Here is a 24787-nt window from a genome sequence, read left to right as displayed (position 1 = left end):
CATAAAAATTTAGTAGCTTTAAAAGTTTCCAGCAAGTGTGAAATTTGTTAGAAGTTTGACTCCAAAGTAATGAAATGGAAGGAAAAAGTGTGGTTATGGTTACTGTGGGAGATAAGTGTCTGATGATGTATCTTGTGTCAAATTCAGGCCTGTAAGTCTCAAAGTGCAGGAAAGGAGTGCTCCCTCAGTATCTGCCCTGTCCTCGTCGTGTTTTCCTCTCATTACCAATAACAACGCTAAGGTTAATTACAAATATATCAGTGCGGCATCGTCCCACATCAAGAGGGGTCACAAGTTTGTTCCCCACCACAGCCCATATGTCAACAGCTATGAGCTACACGACCAAAATGCAAATGAGATGCCAAATAATTAGCCTTGTACAAGTTCCAGTTCACTCTGATAAAGCGCCGTGTTCAGCTCAGACCCAAACCAGTTGGCATAGAAATCTTCAAATAACCATCCATTATAACTACACAGTGCTGGCAATACCACAGAACAACTAAAATAACAAGAGTTATTTGGCGCCCAAACATCCCATGCATCTGTTGTGCATGCTGAGGCTTTGATAGTTTCGCCTACAGCGAGTGCCAGATTCCTCTTCTCAAAATAGCTGGCCTTTAAAGTCGATGATGTGTTTAAATTTGCACTCTTTTGAGGCGATGCAGAAGTGGGAATTTCCCACTTTTCTTTTAATGTGGGAATGAAGGAAACTGTACATAAACATATGACATGAGTAAAACCAAATCAGTCGAACAGGTCAGAAAAAGGGTTTTCTTTTCAGTGTTCGAATGATGTTTAAGCTGCTTTGTGAATAGCATGTTCTCCACAGCATTATTCTGATAGGCAGAAGACTTATTAATTAAAGCAAGAAGTGTAAAATAAAAGCCTGGTTATTACAGAAGCACGTACCTGAGCAGGGATGCTGTGACACAGAAACCATCTGATTCTGTTAATATATACTTTAAACCAGCAGCACAGCTTTAGTAATACTAATTTAACTTTCATTGAAGGTCAACCATGTTTAAGGCACTGACATGAAACCATCAGTCTGACAGGCGCAGCACCTCACACAGCTATTTTCCAGGTGTGTAGAGGTCAGAGAGTAAGCAGGGTCTGAACTCTGGCTCTCTTTTTACATTCCTGACGTTGACATATTTCACGTTTATCACTAATCCAACACTATGAATGAATTCCAGGACAGATCCACTGAAAATCTGTGCACCATTAATCCCATATTTAAACAATATTGCATCTCCCCTCTGTATGAGGGCTGGTTTTTCACTCTATGTTTGAGTGTAGCTAATCAGAGCAGCTATATTCACGTCTGCCTCCAGGATGCCATGTGTATGTCTTTTCTAGCCTGAGCCTAAATCCTGTTTGTTCATAAAGATCAATGAGGACCTCCATATCTGGGCAGCCATGTCATCAAAAAAGCCTCCATGCAGTTACGTACTGACAGAGTACTAACAAGTACACTGCACACAGTCTCAGTGAAGTGGTTTTATCCATGGATCATGGCATTTTTTAAATTACAGTAATTTGTCTGGAACTTTGCCTGTCAGGAAAAAAAAATTCTGACAGACTTTCTAGGAAAAACGTGCCAGAATCCAACTATTATACAAACAACCAGTCAAAAGCTTCAACACACTTTCTCATTCAGTTCACTGGGCACTACTCTGAGTCTGTCAGCCAACAGCTCTTTTACTTATTCATCCTCAAACACAACAAATGGTGACATATACAGCATTTCCAGTGGTTCTGCAAATACCATGCTCCAGACACCGTTGTCAAAACGCATCTTTCTAATGTAGTGAGCTGTGTAACCTGTGTGTTGGCTCAGCCTGTCTGTACCTGCAACTGACTTTTAGAGACGCCTCCTCAGAAATGATGCATCCTGATGAAGCTAAAATACTGAGGTTTTGTTTCCATGTCGTTTGTTTTGTGAACTACTGAATTTTGGAGTTTGTCCAGCTCTTGTGAACACTGCTGGTGCGGAGAAAATTCTTCTATATAAATCGAAGAAGAAAAATGTGTAAAGAAGAGCAAGTGAAGCTAAAGCATTTACGAGTTGGTTTTTTTGTGGAACAAAGCCAGTTTAGTGTGACCAGTAAAAAATGCACAGGTGAAGGAGCCGTGAGGGGGAAAGCAGGATGTCAGGAGAGCTGTGAACAGGTTACGGCCTGTCCTAGATTTAGAGCACTGGGTCTAAGCTGACATGTAGGAATGTGTCTCCATGTAGAGCGTGAAATCTGTGCAATGCAATCTGCTCTGTGTGACCAAAAAACACAAAGAGAAAAGGCCTTTGAGCACAGGTATTTTGAACTTATAATATTTGATCTGGGGCAGTGAAATTTACTGTGTTGAAATAACGTGTGTTGAAAGTGAAGAATAAAAAACACCCAGTGAGCAGATGCTTCTCAAAGACTCTGGCTGTGATTTATTAGACTTAAAGTTTGATGGATGTTCTTACAGTGTTTATATTTCATATTATGTTCTCTGAGTTTTTCATTCACTCTGATTCCCTCTGTACCTTTCTGGTACAAAGTAAATACAATTTAATTTACTGGGAGCACAAGATTGTGATTCAGTGAAGTTAAAGTTAATCAAATTTATTAAAACTTTCCTAATTTAGTTTCAAAACTCAGATTCTAATATGACACGACCTGCTTCGTATTTTATCACAGTCAGTTTTTAAAATAAAAAAACGCAAAACATTTTACTTCAAAGATAAAATAATATCTGCTGATTTGAAATATAAATATATATCAGTAATTATGTTAGTGGGTTAGGGTTAGATTGATATCGATTGATGTTAATTCAAAGATCAGACTTCAGTCTATTTTGTGTGGCTTTTATTTATTTACATGACCTGAAGAGGTTACAAGGCTATGAAAACTAGCAAGAACAAAAACTGTCGGCTTCATCCTCAGGGGAATAAATTTCATTATGACAAGAAATACCTAATGTATGTCATAAAGTCAGTACAATCTGAAAACACAGAAAAAATAAATCATATTGTAGGTGCAGAAGTTCCTCAGTTGCTCTTTTCTTCAGACAATCGGGAATCCATTAAGGAGACGGGCTGCAATCATCATGCCATGAACCCTGCTCATGCCTCACATGCCTGGAACTTGACCTGTCACCCGCTGACTGACTTTGGCCCACTGCTGTGGAGCCGATTGTGGTATCAGAGGGCCGGAGACGAGCTCCTTTAGCCGGGGGAAATGAATCTTCCACATGCTGCTGGAGGAATGTCTTGGTCCAGACGGCCCGGAGTGCCCCCCTGGGAGTTTAGGAATTTGGGCACCTGTAAAATCCTCCTTTCGTGCATGTGCAGCCACGTCGATTAGAGAAAGGGAGGATGCTCGATTCTCTAGTGGTCAACTGTCATGAGGGTTTCACATGTGCTGGGACATCAACAGCTGTAAAGCTTTTCACTGCCATCTGTTCGTGGTTTTCTCTCTCAGCACAAAGTGGATTTGAATTATCCTGAACGCTGAGCGGGACTGGATCTGAACGTAGTTCAGGAAGAGATCAGGACTTCTAACAACTAAATGTAGGTTTTCAACACATTGTGAACCCAAAGAAAAAAAAAACCCACAAATTTCCATCAGAGCTGAAGTTAAATGTCCTACTATATCATTTGACCTTTGCCTGGAGGAGTTTTAAAAGACAAGAAAAACTATATATGCAGAAAGCTCACTTCTGACCTTTTGAGAGACATTATAAATCACCCCAGACATCACTCTGACCAGCAGAGGTCTGACACCCTCTTTTTCATTGCTCAAACTGTGGCTGGAATTTAAAGCAGAGAGTTTGAACTTCACAGATCGACAGAACTGAAGCCTTTTGATGGAGCGTACAGTCAAATCAGCGTCAATGGTGCCTGCAGCTCAGACAACATATTGGTGTCACATTTCATAATCTCTGTGCAAAGTGTTTGAAGTTGCATGGCTGCAGTTCATGAATGACAACAAAGAAAGGCTCCACAATGACGGAGTCATGTGAGGACTCAACCAGCTGCTGAACTGGAGATTCATGTGGCAGAATCTCAACCTGCAAACCTCTGCATCTTACAGAATTCACTCGTGTCTGTCTCTTCTGCAGGCACATAGTGTCCCTACATGTGTCAGCTATAAGCACAGACTGTACAGCACCCTGCAGTGCTGGGTAATTCACTATGTATGGCTGAAATAGTTTCTTTTGTGCGCAAGCACCAACAGTAACTGCGTCTAGAGCAGGCGTATGTGTGTATGTCTGGTCATGCAGTGATGTCGTACCCAGCGTCCTTCAGGGGACGAACATGACTTGAAAGATTTAAAATAATGGCGTGATATATTCGTGTGTGTTCACAGGGTACAGTTCATGTGATGAGTGCAAAGCTAATGAACATGTCAGAAGACAGAATGAGTTTATTTGAATATTTATCGACTGACCACAGTGAACATGAAACATGAGTGCAGCCTCTGCCAACTTCATTACTGAGGTGAACTAAGGCCTGTCTTTGTCCTCTGAATTCTAATTAGCAGGTCATAAAATCTGTCCTCCCTCCTGGTCAGAGAGAGGACGACTGAGTCCTGTTGTCCTTCTTCCCTCCTGTGGACTCCAACCTCCCTGCAAAGTCAGATGGTCTCAGCCCATCAACCAGAGGATTTTTTTAAATCATAATATTGCTCATACTCATGTTTCACCCTGCAGTCCAGCTACCTCACAGCACACTGTCACTGCAGGTAATATAGATTTCACTGCTTGTTTACACTCAGTGTGAAGTCTTGGCCTGCATATGATATGGTTTGAAAGTGCCAGCAAAAGCCAGAGGTGGATTTTATTTTGTCAATGAAGTTAAGCTCATGTTTTTATACAAAAAACAAAATCTATACCTGTGGTGTGAGCTGAAAAACCTTGTTCGGTGCAGATGGTGCATTAGATGAGTAGAATGAATCCTCCACCGATGAAGCTTTAGTCTCAACTTTTCTTTGTGAATGTGCTTCTGAAACAGAAACATAAGACACAAATCACTTTCACTGCATCAACAATAAAGCTTGGAAAATGCTTTAACTACTATTTCCTCACAAAATTATTCAACTTGAATTTGGTTAAACAGGTAAATGCAGCAGATAAATACAAAATACTCTTCCAAGAAAATGTTTGCAAACCAAAATGCTTCATAATGTGATGAAAATTCTTATTTATTCGATGTCTGCACATGGGATCAGCCTAAAAACTCTTTCAATCATAAAAACCTCCAACTTTAAAATATAACCAAACTAGATTTGCTGCATGCACAAACCAATTTATCACCCAGAGATAGACACAGATCACAGGCTCAAATCAAGAGGAACCATGAGGCAGAAAAGGAAACTAAGCCAAGCTGGCAGGTGAGTTTTCACAGTTTATTTGCAGACAGAGTGCATGAAAACTAACTTACTGTGACCACTGGTGAGAGAAACCAAGGGTCTACATGGAGGCTGGAGGAACACAAGAAGTCCAGGGGAGCAGGTGAAAGGCAAAATCCATCAAACAAGCAGAGTCCAAAATATTTAGAAATCCAAACAGGAAAAAAAAAACAGGTGGCAAATACACTATAGTGAACACAACACACCACCTGACAATAAACAAACCGACCAGGGACATTTATACTGAGGGAGCTAATCAAGAGAGGGGAGACAGGTGTGGTGGGTGTGGCAGGGAATGGGAGGTTAGAGAGAAAACCCAGGGATGACTGGAAGCTGGATGAGGATTGAGGGTCCACAGAAACCTCCAGGTAGTAACGAGAGGAAAACACTGGGATTAATGAGAATTAGTTAATGATCATGACCACAGTAACCAGGGTCACTTGCATTTTAGGTGAAATGTAATTGATAATCATAAAGTGGCCTTAGCTTTGCTTTTATGACATTTGTTGACAGTAATTAAAATATAGATCAAAACCTGCCACATGCTTTAAAACAAACTTCTGTAAGTGTTTTAAAAGAAGCTTTGGTCGGTGGAGCAGTTTGTGCCGCTGTCAAGTGACCCAGTGTCAGGTGTATCAAATGCATTACTATTAATTGCATTACCTGACCTCAGACCTGCTGACTACCAGCTAATTCATCACTACAAAGACGCAGGGGTGACAGAAGAGGACAAACACTGTTTTCTAATGCACAGAGGATCAACAGGTTATGGATCTGAGACATCCTACAGACTCATATGAACCCTTCTATTATTCCTGAGCCTTCCCCTTAAAATACATGTTGACAAACACGAGAGCCCTGCAATTAAAAGGGCTCTGGCTCAGAGACACAGTGACTGCTGCTGACGAAGTTCAGTAATCGTTCCCTTGTTACATAAACCTTGTAATTACACAGTGGCGATCCGGGCATCATCTCTCTGTGAGGCTGTCAGGACGGTACAGAAATAGTCTGTCTCTCCTCCTGGGCAGATGCAGCTCTCCAGAGAAACACCACAGTCACTGAGCTCTTTCCTGACACTTTGTTTCAAATGTAAACAGGAGGTACGAGCTGAAAGGCAGAAAATGTGGCAGGAAGTGTGCACTAAAGGCCAGTGGAAGTGTCGAGGCCACCTTGATGTGTGGGGGATCAGAGGATTGACTGTTAAACACGTTGGATATGTGGGTAATAGACATATTGTTAGGTAGAAAGTTTATGTCTGGAGTGTTTTACCTTGAAATCAGCACATCAAACACTAAGGCCATGTACATGTGCACTTGTGCATTTGTTATTGGCAAAATATCCAAAACACCTTTACAAACATTTATTTACAGGTGGTGGCAGGTGGAAGCTTTGACTTGCATTGACTTGAGTTTTGAGAAAACATCAGCATCACATGAACCAAAAATCTACTTTACTCACAACACAAAGCCTTTACGTCAGTGCACCTACAACTTCAGCACTTTCCTGTGATGGATCCTCCTCCTGAGACTCAGCAGTGTCCTTGTGTTTCTCATCTACATTTCAATAACTACACACCCTACAATGGAACACTTTAAAGAGGACATCCTGGCCTTTTCAATCATACCTCATCTGTAGGGAAGTGTCCGTCATCTCAGGAGTTCTGCTCTTTGAAAAGGGCGAGATGAGGCTGCAGATCTGCCTGTGACTGAGCTGCTGGTGTCTGCAGCTGATTCTACATATGCTCTTATTATATAGTGTTGTTTCGTGCAGTTGCTGAACTTGTTTTGCCATTTATTATATTTACATGTTCTGATGATGACTTATTAACACACACCATATTTCATAAGAAGAGACTGTTTGCTCCAAGCCATGAATTTTTGTGATATTAATGTAATTACCTGCTGCATACCTGATGTGTCTCAGCCTGTGGTTACATGCTCGGTCTGGGTTCAGGGTTATTGGAGGTGTTGCTGAACACAGTATTATTGGCAGCTAACCAGCTGTGAATAATGCAGATCTCCTCCTTTTGCTGCAAATTACATTATAATCTTAATGTTCTTTGTTAAAGGTTTAAACAACCTGTCACTGGTGAGTAGAAGAAAAGCTTTGATGCTGCATCTGCCCCACAAAGACTCAACCCACTGTGGGGCACTGACATTGCCATTGTTCTCATTATGTAATGTGGCATAAGGTGGGAGCATGGACCACTGTGCAAAGATATGCTTCATCAGTCAGCACAAATTTCTAAGACCAGTCTGGTGCTAATAAATAACAAATATCCAAACACTGACATTTTGTTTCTGTGGTGGACTCAGTATGTTTTGTTAAGCTTATGGTAGCTGTGGAGCTGCTGTACGCAGCCTTATACATAGAAACTCGGGCCAAAAGGGAAAACACATTAACCCTAACCCCATGGCTGAGAATTAACCCTCAAAGAAACATGTCAGTCCTGTGGCCCCGGGGCCCCGGGGCCCCGACCTGGCTGTTATCTGGCTGTTTGTACTGAGACACATGTCACATATGAGCAGACATGCAGCTTCTGTTGAAGTGCTGAGCTTTACACAGACATGTGTCTGCCCACACTTCAGCTCAGATACCTCAGCACTGATGAGCAGTGACTGTGCTTAAGAAGTCATTTAAAATGTTCCAAAATATATAATGTAAAAAATGATAATGTTTTTATTGACTGAACAACAGTATACAGTATAAGATAAGTTAAAAAGTTACTACTATGACAGGACAATGCTCAATGTAACATATTTTATGATATAACGCAGTAAATTGAATCATCCTGTATAACAAGTACTTTTATTTTTGATACTGCAAGTACATTTTTGTACTTTTACGTGAGGAAAAAGTTTGAAAGCATGTCTTTTATTTAAATACATTTACATGGTATTTTAATGAAAAAAGGATCTGAAATATTTTTATTTCATGTACTACAGTACACAGTGGATTACTGTACTTTTTACTCCTCTACATTAATTTTACAGTTAATGTGAATCGTCATTGTGATAAGACAATTACAGATTCATGTAGCTGAACATTATTTTTCTTCTTTCCTGGGCCTTTACTCATATCACAACCCCATCAGACTAAATATGCAGCATTTAAATTTTCTGTGTCAGGACTTGCAGGATTTTAGTTGCAGTAACACACCAAACCAACAGTCCTGTTACTTTTGTCCATCTCCTGTGGAGGAGGAATGCAGATATCCAAACACACACCCATTCCCAAACTCATGGCCAGGTTTGCTCACTCCACTGCCCTGAGATCATGTTTGACCTGGGCTGCGTTTCGGCTGTTTTAGATGATCCCAGAGCACCAGATGTGACAAACTCTAAAACAGATCCATGGAAACTACTGCAGTGCTCAGTGAGTTTAGTTCACAGTTTGGGGATTTCAGTAAACCTCGACCTCCTCCACACCGGAGAATTTTTATGTGAACGCCAACAAACAGCCACAGAAAGACGCAGAAAGACGCAGAAAGAAGCAGAAAGGAGCACATCAACACCTCAGATGAATCAACACTTTTCTAATAACAGTGTGACAAGCACAATGTGAAAACAGAGTGAGGTGGGAAATGGGAAGGTGGGTCACTTGTAGTGATAAACCCGCAGTACTAAATCTGAATCTGTGTTTCAGCTCATTGTTTAGCTACATCATCTGTAACATCACTGTTCAGGCTGATTTGGCTGCAGCAGGCAGCTGTTTGCAGTGAAACACCCACTGCACTACCTGCCCAGCACTGTCTGCACAACACAGGGGAGCATTTAGCAGATGTTTCCATCAGGAATTGGTAGAAACAAAAATCCAAACTAAAAATATGATGAAGTCTAATTACTGGATGCAGCTGTTGACTACTGTTATTGCAGGTTTAAGTAAACAATGAAAATATTTTATAGCCTTATACATGCAGTTTTTATTTATTCATTTTCCATTTGAAGTTGGCTGTAGATCGATTTAACAGAGAGTTTTATAAGGGCAGAGAAAAACAGCAGTTTAGTGGATTTTCCTTCATGTATGAGTCAATTTCATTTGGGCCTCGATGTATTTTTCTTTGCTTTCATGGGATTTTTCACGGCTACAGTCCTGCCCTGCCATTTCCAGCCAGTATATTTTCCTGTGTTTATATTGCAACGAGCATGTGCAGCTATTTTAGTATCCTGCAAACAGTGAAAGAAAGGCCTTTGCATCCAGTCAAAGGGTTTTCTCTCTGGCATGACCACAAGGGTTTCCTGAAAATATACCTGCGGCAGGCTGGAGCAGAGACACAACAACAAACCTTTTTGTTGCATTTTTTTTATTTCTGTACGAGCCACCATGTAATTATCTGGCCTGAAAGGAAGAAACACACAGCTCATAGATGTAAATACAGGTGGAAGAGGGCGGCAATTGTGGGGGAAAAAGGAAAATCATTTTAGTTGGCTGCAATCACAGTGGAGAAACAATTAGTCACTAAACAGTTTCTGGGGGATGTGTAACGTTATAATTGACATGTGGGATGAACAAAGAAGGAGGTATTACAGCTGCTAAATGGCGTCTGTGCTCCAGACTAGCAACGAATAAAAAAATGTGTTTGCAAGTTTACAGCTTAAAAGCTTTTTTAATTAAAATTCAGATGGGTGGTTTAGGTCATCACTCAGGAAGCTAGTTTGAACTACATCTACTTTGATGCATTTACAATAGGTTTTGAAATTGTTTGCCAAAAAAAATGCTTTGGAGAAAAATGTGACAAAGTCATGTTTGTGCTGAATAGTGCTTTAAAAAGTAAAGCTGCTGCTCACAGCAATGGTTTGATTAAAACCTACATAGCTGCTATAGGCCTCAGGAGGATTGTCTTTATATTAAAAGTAAAATTATTTGAAATAACTGGGCAACTATGCATCATTTTGTTAAAAAAAAGGGAAAAAAAGGCAGAAAAAACAAAAACAATACCAACCCTATTGTTTACTGTAGTCTCCTGATTATCTCCTACACCATTTCAGATCGATGAATAAATCATCATTACAAGCCCAAACAGAGGATTCTCAATCTCTTCATCTTCTTTATGGGGTTTAATGGCCTAACCACATGGAGGACGGTGAGAGGACACAGCAGCTCGGAGAACAAGTGCTGCCTTGTTGAACGCTCACACTCGCACCTCGCTGGCGTCCAGTAGCCTGGCGAGAGAGGACGGATCATATAACACTGCCTTGTTTTTCTCATGGATATTTGTGGTTTGAGCAAAAACGCTTCTGGCCACTGGCCTGGGGATTTACATAAAAAAAGAGCTCAGTCCACAAATGCTTCTGCCCCATCCTGCATAATGAAGACACATTCTCATATAAGGAAACTTTTTTGCCAATGAAGTCGACATACTGTAATTAACTATTTGCAGCACTGAACTCAGATTATCATTGTGAGTTGGAATCACAGTGTAGCTGCCTAAATGGAAATGAAATAGATTTGTAGTGGGAATGAGATGAATCTGAAATGGAACAGACGAGTGTGGGAAACTAGACCCTGAACCTTTCTGTTTGTGTTTGCGGTCGGCGGCTCACCACTGAGGTGGAAAAAGTGAGTCAGGTTCAAGCGTGGACATCCTCTCACCAAGACACAGATAAAGAAGAGACTGACTCTCAGACTGTCTCTGTGCCACAGACAAGGTGGAAGAGGACTAAGTACATTTAGCCAAACACCGTATGTCTGTACAGGTTTAAGTTACCTGTACTACTAGTATTCCCATTGTTACTACTTCATGCTTCTGAAGTAAAAGTGAAGTACTGCACTTTTAACTGCCCAACAGCTATTGTTACTAACTACTTTCAGGTTAACATTAATAAGTAAACAATACTTAACAGCTATACAACAGATACAGCATGTGATCAACTGACAACAATATGATGCATTATTATTATAGATAAAAGGCTCGAGCACCCACACGGATGTTTTGTGGCTGGTTACATCTGCACAGTGAAAACAACAGAGGCTCATTCAGAGCTTCTGTTGACGTCACTGTGATGGGATGTTTCTACATACTGGTGTGAGACGTCTCTATCTGATATGAAGACTGACATGACACTAAACTCAAAGTACAGCTGAGACTGATGGGATTGTCTTGAGCTTTGCAGGTATTTGGTCATAAACTTAAGTACAGGATATATTAACTATTTAAACCAAATAATGGTACAAGAGGAAATGCCAAGAGACAGTCATTAGAACTTATCCCCTAGGGACTCTGAATAGCTTTGCCAAATTTAACAGCAGTCCAGAAATGTTTCAGTGTTTCACAAAACCACAAACATCAGGCTCATAGTGATACTAGATACCCACAAGTCAGTAGGATTCATCTTGTCTGCCTAAAATGTGACAGCAATCCATGTAATAGTTGAGTCTGGACACTACTGTGACACTAAGCTAAAGACAAGGAGAATCGAGTGTCTTTATAAAGCATCTTATTTACAAATGTGGTGATTCAGCTCTATGGCATTATTTTCCAAACTCCAACATCCCACACTGCTGCAGAACTTTGCTGCTGAAGTGAAAACAATGGACCAGAGCGAGTTAAATGAACAAGAACTGAAACCACTAACCCAGCAGTGGTACCATCTGCCTTCACTTTACATTGCAAATCAGTAAAAGAGCCAACTGCACATACACTGCAGAGGAATGTGTGTATGTGCCTGATAAATCACATCAAGAAGGCTGCATCAATTAAGTGTACGGGGCAGCTTTTATCAAGCATCTGCTGGGCCCTTTGCATGTACACACAGTACGACCTGACTGCATGGAGACATCAGAGGGGCCTGCAGTCGGATGGTGAAGCAGGGGAATCGCATCAGACACCTTCTTCTCCCCACTCACTGGAGAGATTAACGCCTGCTAACCATAGCCTCAAAGATCAACTCTAGAAGCAGACCTCTCCTCCAAGAGGAGCCACATAGGAGGGTGGAGGAGACTCCACATAGGAAATGAGAAGCCCCAGGAGACCAAATGTAGCTTTACATCTGCGTCTGCACACATAAAGTGCAAAATTTCCTGTCACCTATTCCCTGAAGCTGTAGTGTAAATTCTGTGAGGTGAGATGAAAAGCAACATGTGGTCTTTAAAAAACCTTTTCCACTGCTGTTTGTCATTATGGTTTGAAGAGTCCCACAGTGAGTGCAAGAGGGACATCTGCTGGCCAGGGCTGGAGCTCATTTTATACACATAGTTGAATCAGTTTTATTTGAATCTTTTTCAATATTTTGACCAGACATACATTTGGCCCTTCAGCGAGCAGAATGTATGGCAGCACACAGCTCGGTGTACTTAATAAACTTATAAATACTTCTTCCAGCACTGCTAGTGTGAGCTATAAACTTTGTTTTGTGTTTCCAAATGTGTTTCTGAAGCTACAGCTTTAATGTTTTCCAGCTGTCAGCAACTCTTCGACTTTGTGTCAGGTAACTATTGAAATGGTACAAACCAAAACAGGGAGACTGTTTTCAGAGTTAACCCTTTATTCAACAAAATGTTCAAACCATAAGGAGCACAGGTGGTTCACTGTGAAGTGTAAATGCTACAAACCATAAGTAGTGCTTGGGTTAAAATAATAAAACAATTACATCCTGTTTTAACCATCACCTAAATGATGAATTAGCCCAGGGAGGGAAATATTGATTAAAAACACTGATCATACACACAAACTCTTCCTGATAGAGATTTTGTTTATGTCTGAAACTAATGCATGAAAGCACTGAGTGTTCATGTGTTCGAAGCATTAAAAACAACATTTACTGAGATCATTTATCTTTTGTTTAATTTTCTAATTCAGACAAAAGCAAGTCCAGTTTAAAACAGTCAATTCAGATTATTGTGGGTTTATTTTGCCTTTCAGCTTCATTTTGTTCCTTCTCCTACTCCCCAGATCAGAGCAGCATCATAAGTCATGAAAGGGAGCTGAGGTACCTAGATTGTTCCTCTTTAATAATACTGCAGCATGTACCTGCTGTTTCACAAACCTATTGATAGGTTGGCAACACACGTGTTCTTTAAGAAAACAGAATCTCAAACAAACATTAGAAACAAAATGAAACATCCTGATCCTTAGATCTACGATGCATCACGGGGACAAACAGTACCTACAGAACATTCACCAGGCCTGCTAATTCCAGGGAACAGAGCTCCTTTTTTTAAAAACCCACTTTTTAAAGTCGTTGTCTAGTCTCTTGCATACTGTCAACAGCCAAGTGTTTCAGTGTGACTGCTGGGCAAAGCACACGTGGTATATGGAAGGTTCCTGCCCCAAAAAATCACGTACGTGTGTGACAGGATGCACAATTTACAGACCAAGGGAAACTGGGCTGAGTGCAACACATTAGTTATAATCCTTGACAGCTCCAAATGAAATCAAATAAAATATCTGATACAATCTACTGTTTTTTTGCAACTTAAAATCAGCAGCTTGTTTGGCCCCCAAAAAATTGTGGTGATAGAAGTTATGTTGTTTTATACACATCACATCAATCTCATAGTTTAGAATCTGTTTCTTTATTACCTGCATCAACAATCTGACATTATGTCCAGATATATGAAATGACCATCCCAGTTCCACTAACGGCATCTGTTTTCTTCCTTGAGTCTTAGTGCTACTGTCATAAGGTGCAAGGACAAGAGTCACGAGCAGAGGAGCCAGGGAAAGATGTTTTAAAAGACATGAAACATCCTTTCCTCCAGCCTGCCTGCAGCAGCTTTTGTTATGATAATCACCTGTATAGACTATATGGTTCTTTAGAACATAATGAAATTGAACAGAGATTGGTAAAAGGCTACAACTAAATTTATGGATGAAATAACCCTAAGAAAGATCATGTTTGGGAGCAATGCTTCACCTAAATATTAATGCTAATGCAAACCAAACATTTTCTACGGCCGTTTCAAATTAAAAGCAATACACAGAGCAACTTTTATTGTGAAGAAACCAAAGGAAAGATGATGTATTTGTCACTGAGGTTAGCACAGACAACTGTTCAAAAATACCTCTAACAAAGCAAGACAACAGCTATTTTAGGCATTTGTTGGTTTGCAGATCGTTCTTAATTTTTGACCAAGCAACAGAGCAGCCACAGTGAGCTGCAAAGCGAGGCTGCAGCTTCACCTTCTCAATAAGAGAACCAACTGTCTAATGGTAAACTGCTCAATGTTCAGCAGTTATTTTGCATTTCTAAAGAAGCAGCTGCTCAAAGAGTGTCTGCTGTATATTTCACCTCTCTTGTTAATCACTGTAATGGCAGCTGTGGCCAACTAGGGCTAAAACCTTAACATTATTATTAACCTTTTGGGCCCATTTCTTTTCACTCGCCCCTCTGTTTTTCACTGTATGTATGTGGAATGGTGGGTGAATAGTTATGTTGGCTTCAGCTGTCAGGGTTTGTAAAATATACGCAACATAAAACTGTATATACATTTTAGCTGAAGAGTGCAATTTAACAATATAAACTTCAATTGCAAGCCTGGTATTATAATAACTCAAAGATCAACATATAACAAGTATTAAAAACAAACAAACAAACAAAAAAAAACAATGCATAGCATACACAAGATTGCAAAATCCATCCCTACTACACTCCATACCTAAAAGTCACCCGGGAGATTTGTTTCCACGAGTGAAAACAGGCGTCAAGGAGTTTTGGTTTTTCCAGGTGGAGCCTGCTGCTCAGGCGACAGGAGCAGCGCTGAGAGTCTAAAGTGCTCTCGGTGAAAACGAGGGAAAGAGAAGAAAAGAAGCAAGATGTTTTCTGGGGCCCAGAGGTTGGAGGAGAGAGGGAGGTTGGGGAAGATTAGGACTCCCTGTTGTAAACACTGCTGCTCGGGACCAAGGCTCCTCCGGTTCTGCTGACTCCACAGCACTCGTCTCAAAGGAGTAGGGCCCATATGAGGCTCCAGCTGATGCTCTAAGTGTCCTCCTCCTCCTCCTCCTCATCACGGCTGCCCACCACTCTCTTTCTCAGAGCTTCATCAGAGAAACCCTGTCCTTTTGGTTCTGGGCGGCCCTCAGGGGACCCTCTTCTTCTTCTCCATACCTCATCATGGTCACCTTCTTCCTCTTCCTCATCGTCATCATCATCATCCTCACCATCAGCCTCATGCTCGTCTTCTTGAAGTAACCTTGCTTGCTCCGTTGTCTGTTTCTCTGCAGAGATAATTGAGAGAATAAGTGAACATTTATGAACTAGCTGTACACTGAACATGACATGGCTCTGCTTCTCTCATCTATGTAAAAAAATATAAATGTATGAGGTGAAGTAAACCTGCACTCAGTGTATTCTCATATGAAACTTACTTTGGTAGTAATCAGGTGAAGAAAATCGTCTTGAGGGGAAAACGTAATCTGCAATAAACACCAGCAACTGCAAAGATAAGACAACAATTACCATTAATTCACTGCTAATGCTGGTGTGCACTTGATCGATGATGAACATTTAATGCTGTTACGAGGTGAAAATAAATGGACTAAGTGCAGCGTAATTACTGACCAGCCCCAATACGAGGCCAGAGAACAAAGTGGCCAAACCAAAGATCACATATGAACCCCAGACAGGAATCCCCAGATGCTCCGTCATGTAGTTATGACAACGCTGGAAAACACAAAAAATTTATTATTTATGTATTTATTTGACTCTAAATAAACCAAGTATGGTTCAGAAATCTGGAAACATTACTTGTCTTTTCATGGGATTTGTTAATGACAAGGGAAAAATAAGAGAATGCCAATCTGGTCCTTTAATAACAGAACATATATTTGACACCAGATTTGTGCTGGGCTCTGTCAAATCTAATAAAAATGAAAAAGCTGAGACATTATCAACCATGATTTGCAAAACCCATATGTGCTTCCTGTACATTTAGCCTTCTGTCCTACATTACTCATTGTCTGTGCTACATGTGAGGTTTCATTTTCATCTCTTTCCATTACATCCAGCCAGCATCCCTGTACTGTACTTTGCACATGAAGCCATTCTAACTTCCACATGCAGTTTCACAGTAAGCAGGTTAAAGCAATAAAAAGCTTCTCATATATAACTTACATGGTTACAGTCAGCGCACAGTGAGATCCTCACTTACCCGGATAAACATGGAGAGCTTGAACAAGGCAGACATTAAATTCATTCTGCCAAAAGAGGGGAAACAAAAGCAGCTTAAACATGGATCTGTCAAACTGTAATATCACTACAAAGCCTGAACACAAAACAAATAAAAAGTAGGGAGGAGGAGCAGGGTGTTTGTGGTTGTGGTTTAAAACTAACAGAAAGACACTAAGAATAGAGCCAGCAGGGCATGTTTCTGATGTTATTTTCTGCCATTTCAAAGCAAAGAGGTACAAGGGTGATGCAGAAATACTGACTGATGCTTAAATAAGAGAAACACATTTACAAATATACATACATCATTTCTAACCTGCAAAATAAAGAGGTTTTGGGTGATAGCAAAACCTAAAAAAACCTTCTTTTAATACTGAAACACTGCAATATATTAAAAAACATATATTACCTAAGTCTATAGGTCCTAGTAAATACAGTTTCTAGAACTGGCTCAAAGTATAAACTCACAAAAATGAAGATGGCCCAAACCAAGATGAAACTGGCTCTACAGCTTTCCACTTCTGCTCATCAACAAAGCTCAGAAAGTCATCTTTAGCGCGAGCTCCCTGGTACTTCCGGAAGACACCATCCTTACAGCTGAGCACATGCAGAGAAACAGATACTGAGTCATGTTTTCTTCTCAAGAGCATACGCCTGCCTTCAGCTGCTGAGTACAGTGGTAATATTGACTGATAGGTTGCAGGACAAGAATACAAAAGGTCTCTGTGTTTTATTTGAATGCATTGTAGAATAGATTACAGTACAAGTATGCATTTGGCAAAGTATGAAGTTTGAAGATAAAGGGTTGTAAGAGGCTGAAACTATTAGTCAGCAGATCTACAGAAAGGTAACTGATAATAATGGAATGGTTCATTAAACAGTATGTTTTCTATACTGTAAACTCAAATCCTTATGTAATATATATATATATATATATATATGTGCGTGTGTGTTTTACAATAGTTTTTCACAATTTCTTCACATTTTATAGAATACACAATTAGGTTTATGCCAAAACCGCAAAAATATTCAATTTCCTGTGTGTTTTATTCTGGTTATCAAATAACTGCTGACTGATTAATTAAGACTTCATAGTAGAACAGCTTATTCTTGAGCTGAGCAAAAACAAGATTCTAAACGAAATGAAAGCCACAAGAATCTTTCCTGCTACAGTGAAACAGGAAGCAATGAAAACCACAAAATAACCAAGAACTTACTGGTAAATAGTAGGAAGTGAAGTGATGATGAATCGTCCACTCAGACCTTACACAAGCAGGACACAAGTACTGTCAGTGAGCAGGAAGGAACGTTTTGACTCATAAGTGAACGATGAACAACTTCAACATTTGCAGATGACCTGAACTCATCTCCAGAAACAGCTTCAGGGCAGCACTGCCCGAAAATAATACCGACATTTTTTACAGTATTAGCGCATTAAATACAGCAAAATAAAGGAGGGTTTTAAAGATGTTTGCGTTAATCTGAAGAAGTAGGCTACTTTGCAAATCATTCAAGTCATAGGACATCATAAAGTCACAGGATTATTTACCATTAAACATTTACCTCCCCAAGAGCTGCAAAGGTTTCTGAATATATATCAATATAAATACTGTCAACTGTGGAGAATTTTTACTGGCCACTTTTAATTCATGCAAAGTAATTCATTCACCTTGTAACTGACTTTTAAAGCATAATAATAAGTAATTTGTGCATACATAAATTGTATCAATCCCAAACGCTGCAAAATCATCAGTTTCTTATAATAAATATCCATGTAATATATCTGATCTTAATGAAGGATGTAATGGTCAGTGTCAAAGCTCTTTTAGAAACATGCAGACTCATTTTGCAGGGAGTGATGCTGTTGGACTGTATTGCATGATACCGAGATGTCTTTCCAATATTTAGTCTACCCATATTAGGAAAAATGAGCAGGACACAAAACATTAGGAGCATAAGACTGAGTCCAGACTGTTGTAGTCCAGTGCTTTTTAACAGACTATCAACTCTCTGCTGTGTGGAAATAATGACGCACACATCTCCTCTGCAAACTGACAAGGGGGCAAATACTGGATAATGCTCAGACCCCTGTGTATCTGTCTCTGATGTTTGCTGACGTCCTATTTCTGTCCTATACTTACAAGCAAAACTCAGACTAGACTCTTCTGTTTTGATGCTAAGCAGATGTAGTTGCTGGGAAAGGCCATACCGGGTTGTTCTGTCACGTCCACCTTGGCCACGTTGACCCCCATGTCCTCTCCCCAGTCTGCAAACTCCTTCCACACCGGCTGGAGCTGCTGGCAGGCTGGACACCACGGAGCGTAACTGAGGGACAGAAGAAAGACGAACTGACCTGAATATTAGCTGTTTACTTTATCACGATACAACTGTGTGCTAAGCTACGACAGCAGCTGGTAGCCTAACTGGACTTTTAACGATCTGTCAGCACTAAACTGAGGCAGCCAAGGTATTAATTACATAAAACAGAAGGTCTGAGCTCCACTTTAACTGCTTATGGAAACAATGCCTCATTTATACGAGCTCAAAATAACTGACTGACATGCTAGCTATCCGTTAGCCGTTAGCATCAGGACACTGACAACTCAATCATCCACTCTCCAGTCAGGATTTCCTCCCAGTTCCCGTCCGTCACGTCTTTCAGGCTGTCCGGTTTGGCTGCAACTGGTAGCGACGTTAACCCCATCGCCAGAAACCACAAACTCATCCATAATGGCTGTTTCATGTTAGCCACCCTGCTGTTCGTTAGCAAACACGCCATGTCTGCTCGAGACAGCCCGCTCACTTCCGCTATGCGCCCTAACGTCCGAGTCACGTGGTCGGTTTGAAACTGAGGGCAGCGTGCTCAACGTGCACGACGCTATCTCTAAAATACAGAAACAGCTGATATAACTTATATTTCCTCTCGACTGCTTCCGTTTCTGCAGGAAAATGCTGCTTAGTTTATGCTGTGGGTTCAAGCACCTTGTCAAGTGTTTTTATAAAAATATCGCAGGGTTTTTTTCTCATTTACTGCAAATGTTCATCACCAGCAGGTGGAGACATTGTCCCTGAAATAACTAAGAAATTTAAAATTAACTGTTTTGTTAAAGCAGCATGGTGGATGAGTGGTTAGCACTGTTGCCTCACAACAAGAAGGTTCCTGGTTTGAAACCCATCAGGGGCCTTTCTGTGTGAGTTTGCATGTTCTCCCTGTGCTTGTGTGGGTTTTCTCCAGGTACTCTGGTTTCCTCCCACAGTCCAAAAACATGTATGTCAGGTTGATTGGTGACTCTAAATTGCCCATAGGAGTGAGTGTGTGTGTGTGAGGTTGTTTGTCTCTATGTGGCCCTGTGATAGACTGGTGACCTGTCCAGGGTGTACCCCTGCCTTTCACCCAAAGAGAGCTGGGATAGGCTCCAGCAGATCCCTGTGACCCTGGTTAGGGATAAGCAGGTATAGATGATGGATGGATGGACTGATAATCTGCTATTAAAGCACCAAGCCTCAGCAGCAATTTGAGCAGGTGTACGTTGAAATAGTGATTATCTGTGAGGTTTGTCTGCCTTTAATCTCCAGCAGGAGAAATGCAGCTCAGACAGACTGAGATCAGGTGATATGATGATATTCCTGCACTTTAACCTGAAAAGCTCTTTGCTTGCTTTAGTTGTATGTTTTTATTGAAAATATCATCCACTAAGTTTTTATGCATTTGGTTAAATCTGAGCACACACAACAGTAAAATCATCAACAATGCCATTGTGCTCTATTAATTCAATGCATATGAATCTGCTGTGGATGATATGTAATGTATTACAAATTGCATATAGCAGGCTATGTATTTAGAGACTATTCTGTAGTGAATGTATGTGAGCAGATATATATATTTATGATCTTGACAAATTTGAGAACACATAAACACAGAATATCACTGTTTTTCATTCAAAAGGAACTGTTCTGCCATATTAATCTTCAAAGCTGCATGATATGTGTAGCTTACTTTTCTTTTTCTTTTTTTTTTACATTTTTTTGAACAATCAGTCCAGTTGTTTCCTGTCCCATTTCTTCTAGCAGGTGTTAAGATGGGATATAATTCATACAGTATGTTCTGGGTCATACTCAGGGTAAATACCGTATATTTCTAACATTCATCCTTTTAATTTCAAAGGACCACTAATTATACTTCTGCAGGATAACTAAGCTAATAATGGTCTAACGGTGATATAACTTTTCTTTAACTTAATTTAATTAATCAGGTAAGTACCACTATTTGCAAAGATACTGAAAAGCAATAATATACTTTGATTGGTTAAAAAAGTACATCTAAAACACTGATATAATGCAATTCAAGACAAAGGCCAAATATTAAAACAAGGATAACATTGCATAGCATGCATTAATATCTGCTTTTTTCTTCTGATAAACTTGACAGGCCCTTGTCAGGTCACAATCTGCAGGTTAAGAACCACTTGAAACTGTCCTTAAACTGATCCCAAACACCATGCAAAGGAAAATATCTTAACCCCTTAATCTGCACAGTGTTTCCTTTGGTCACTACAGAAAGACACACAGTAGCTGAAGGCTGAGACATAAACTGACTGGAAATCTCAATAACCTGCTCCTGCAGGAGTTTAAGTATGTCTGTGTTGGTGTGCAAGAGTTAATCAGTCTGCTTCTGTTTCTCTGCACTCAAAGAATTCACTCTGAATATGCAGAATGAGTGCATTTATTATTGAGCTCTGGAAACCTGCAGAGAGATAGCAGTGGCAGCCAGTTATCAGTGCACCTCACACTCTAAAAATACCCTCCAGATGACATCCTTTTGTGCCCCTACTATCGCCCCCTTTCTCCAGCCATCAGCTCTGCTCCACTTAGGGCGCATAATAAGTCTCCTTCCTCCTCCTTCTTCTCTGCTTCAGTGGTAAACCAGGGATTTGTAATGTTTTGTGCTGTTCTTTCAGACTCGGCTGTGGTGCTCAGTTTGCTGCTGGTTGGCAGCAGGAACACTGTACCAAACACTTAAGAACATAAACTCTAAACTATGAAATAGCTGCACAATCACTGGGAAAAAAATTGCCATGAAATTGGGCACAGCCATTCAAAGTCCTGGGTGAACTTTACATTGGTAATACATGTTCTCTTATCTGGTTATTCATGCTTCTAACAATAAAGCTTCTTACAAGTGGGTGAGTTTAGCTGAAAGGCACACTGGTCTGATAAGATGCTGCTCCCACCACAAACACACACTCAACACTAGAAGATTTCTCTAATTTTACATTTATTTTGCTGTTGATTAAACTGTTGATAGCTGGCCAGAGGCTGATAGTTGCCATGGTTACTCCTCTGCTCCCGCAGCCTGTGGATGCGGTTAAAGACATTTCTCAAAAAGAATTATCACCTAACTCTGCATCTCCCCTCAGTGCATCTTTCAGCTCAGTGTTTTTGATTTTCTTGACCTGGAACTTTGCTGTTTTGTTGCACTTTGACCAGCCTTATGGTGTTATTTCCAGCCATCGATGAAAGCTGTTCTCTGTGAAAAGGCTCTTCAACTCCTCTGTGCATCACCTGCTCAGCAGCAAACACCAAACAAACACTGTTAATGAGTAGCTGGTGAATACTGAAACATTTTGCGGCTAAAGTGCTAAAGAGGCTATTTCACATGCAGTGCTTTCTCCTAAAGTTTGTGTTGATATACAACTAAACTGTAGAAGAGTAGTATCATTATTTCTTTGTTATAGCAAAGAAAATGTGCAGAGAAAAGTTGTTTTTCTTCTGGATTGTGTGAATAAAGTGTTAGATTTATTAACAGCAAAGTGCAAAGTGTGTGACTGTCACACCACAGGCTCACATTCACATTTGTCGTAAAGTTTAGGCAAATGTCACTATGGTTGAGATTAGGCCAAAATCAGGTTTATGGTTAAATGCAAATAAATACAGTGTCAGACATCACTGTTAACTCTTTCTGTGTAAAGCCACACCATTATCGTCCCTTCACCTAACTTAACCAAGTGCTGGGAGTGCATGAACATAGCCATAAAAAGTTGTGAATGTGGATACTCTACAGCAAAACTGGATATTAAAAAATACAGAAAACACAAAAATTGGGACTATAGCAAAAGGATTACACTAGAGTTGTTCCAGCACTAATGTAGTAAGTCGAGCACAAGATGTTCAATAAAATAAATCCAAGAAATGAGTCGAGCGAATGAGCCTAATGGAATGAGTCCAGTTTATATGTCCCTGTGAGTTCTGCTTTGGTGTGTAGCCATAACTGGGGTGATGTAGAGACACACAGTAATTACTACAAAATAAAATTCATCAGGGTGAAATATAGAAAGGCTTCCTGTCACAGCCACAGCCTCTGTTGTAAATGAGCAATAAATGACAGCACACCTGAAGTCACGGATTAGCCTGTGTGTTTTAAAGAGAGCACAGCCGGATTTTTTTATTTCTAAACTGAGGTCTCAAACATATAACTGATATATTAGCATCTTTATAGCATTTATAAGCCAGACAAATTCACTGCAGAACCTTTGCATCCAGTTTGCGACACCAGAAATTCCATATGCTTGGTTTCCTGGCAGCAATAATTCTTTTTGTTCTCATATATATATTTTATTTCTGAATATTTTCAAGGTTATTTGCATCATCACAGCTTTAAAACCCCCGCTGTCAGCTACAGCTGGCCTACAACTGTACCTCTGCAGAGATGTGAAGGCCATCTGTGGGCAGTGCTACATTTCATGTGCTACTCCATTGTCACACAGCTCTCAGACCATCCACGTGACAGCTGACAGATTGCTGTAATTTCAAGGTTTCAAGAGTGATGAGTGCGAAGTGGCATAGCGTGGGAGAGAGTGGGAGAGGCAGAGCATGTACTCCAATCAAACTGAGGGTGCAAAAGACTTTACAGTCTGCCTCTCTGGGTAGTCCACTTGCTTCTGTCCCCAGATCTCTCACTCACTTATAATTAAATATTTTCACCTCAGCAGTGAAGCTCAGTAATGCACCTCATGACTTTAGTCTTTCACCACTACCCACCAAACAAACCATTTTAAAGCAGTAAAAATGGTTTTGTATGGTCTTTAAACTCTACATAGCATCTATTCTCATCTAATTAGTTCCCACATCAAGCTCACCATAAGGCATGCTTGTAGGGGATGCTTTCCTTTCTATAGGCTCCAGCTTTCACCAGTGTTGTTTCTCCATTGTAAGTAAGGTCAAGTGCTTTGTGATCAGAAAACAGTGACCACACCTGAGCCGTTGTGAGTTTGACTGAGCGTCTTTGTTTAGTGTTCCCTCTTTAAAATCTCGTGTCAGCAGATTCATGGGGATGAGCTGTGTGACATGACGCTACGTATCCCTGAGGACCAATGAGAAAGCCGAGACTTACCCACAAGCTGGAAAGCCTAGCATGGCAATTAACGCTAATTACCAGCTGTTCCAGGATCTCCATGAACATCTGGAGCCACTGGAGTGATCCTAATTACCTGAGAGATTTCATGTTTTGCCCCGTGTCCCTTCATACATCTTATTCATTCTTACAATGAGGACTTATGGTGGTTCAGGCTCTCCAGAGAGATTCACTATCAAATGCTCACACATCAGGCAGCGTAGTTTCACTCCAGCTGTTGCTGTAACACATAACATTATAACAACTTCATTATGTTCACTGTAGATATTTATTAGGTCACAGAATGTGCAAGGGCAACCAGGTATTGATGAATGCATTTTTAAATGTTGATTTATATGTAGTATAATTTTCTCTGATGGTTTTAGTTAAAGCAGAGAAACCTGGACACTGCTAATAAACTGCTAACAATAAAAGTCTAATAATTATAATTATTCATACATTTAAAACCTTAAAAACTCTTGAATATAAATAAATCAAGATTTAGATTCAGGTTTAGATTAAAACTTTGCAGACACAATTGTACATGAGATTTTGTTGTTTTCTATTTGATGATAATTTTTTAGGTTTTAAAAGATTTGAAAAGTCAAATTGTCATAAACCCTGGAAACATTAATCATCATTCTCTTCTCATTGCAACACCATCAGCGAGCCAGGAGTGAAATGAACGTTGCGTGTAAGGATGTAAATAGTTCATGTTTTCAGTACTCCCTTGCTTTCTATCATTTTTCACTCTTTTTACATTACACTATTATGGGGTTTCTCCTCGGTGTAACATCAAAACTACAGCAATGAAAGCCCCTGCCTTTCTTATAAAAACTATAACTCTGCATTTCCCAACTACATCAGAGATTTTACAGCAAAATGTCTTTTCTCAG

At 40.2% G+C, this 24787-nt stretch overlaps 1 protein-coding gene across 1 annotated transcript; it reads right to left on the bottom strand.

Moving 5' to 3' along the window:
* Positions 1–13157: 13157 nt before the first annotated feature.
* Positions 13158–19328, bottom strand: tmx1 (thioredoxin-related transmembrane protein 1). The gene is made up of 8 exons (XM_026308177.2): positions 19102–19328; positions 18711–18826; positions 17719–17764; positions 16970–17098; positions 16485–16530; positions 15896–15997; positions 15703–15769; positions 13158–15552 (listed from the first exon to the last, which is right to left on the bottom strand). The coding sequence occupies exons 1-8, from the start codon at positions 19278–19280 to the stop codon at positions 15314–15316; spliced, it is 924 nt and encodes a 307-aa protein (XP_026163962.1). The 5' UTR covers positions 19281–19328; the 3' UTR covers positions 13158–15313.
* Between the last annotated feature and the right edge of the window lie 5459 nt (positions 19329–24787).

This window comes from Mastacembelus armatus, chromosome 22 (assembly GCF_900324485.2).
Source record: "Mastacembelus armatus chromosome 22, fMasArm1.2, whole genome shotgun sequence".
In the NCBI taxonomy this organism is placed as follows: domain Eukaryota; kingdom Metazoa; phylum Chordata; class Actinopteri; order Synbranchiformes; family Mastacembelidae; genus Mastacembelus; species Mastacembelus armatus.
This window is presented reverse-complemented; position numbering and strand designations above follow the sequence as displayed.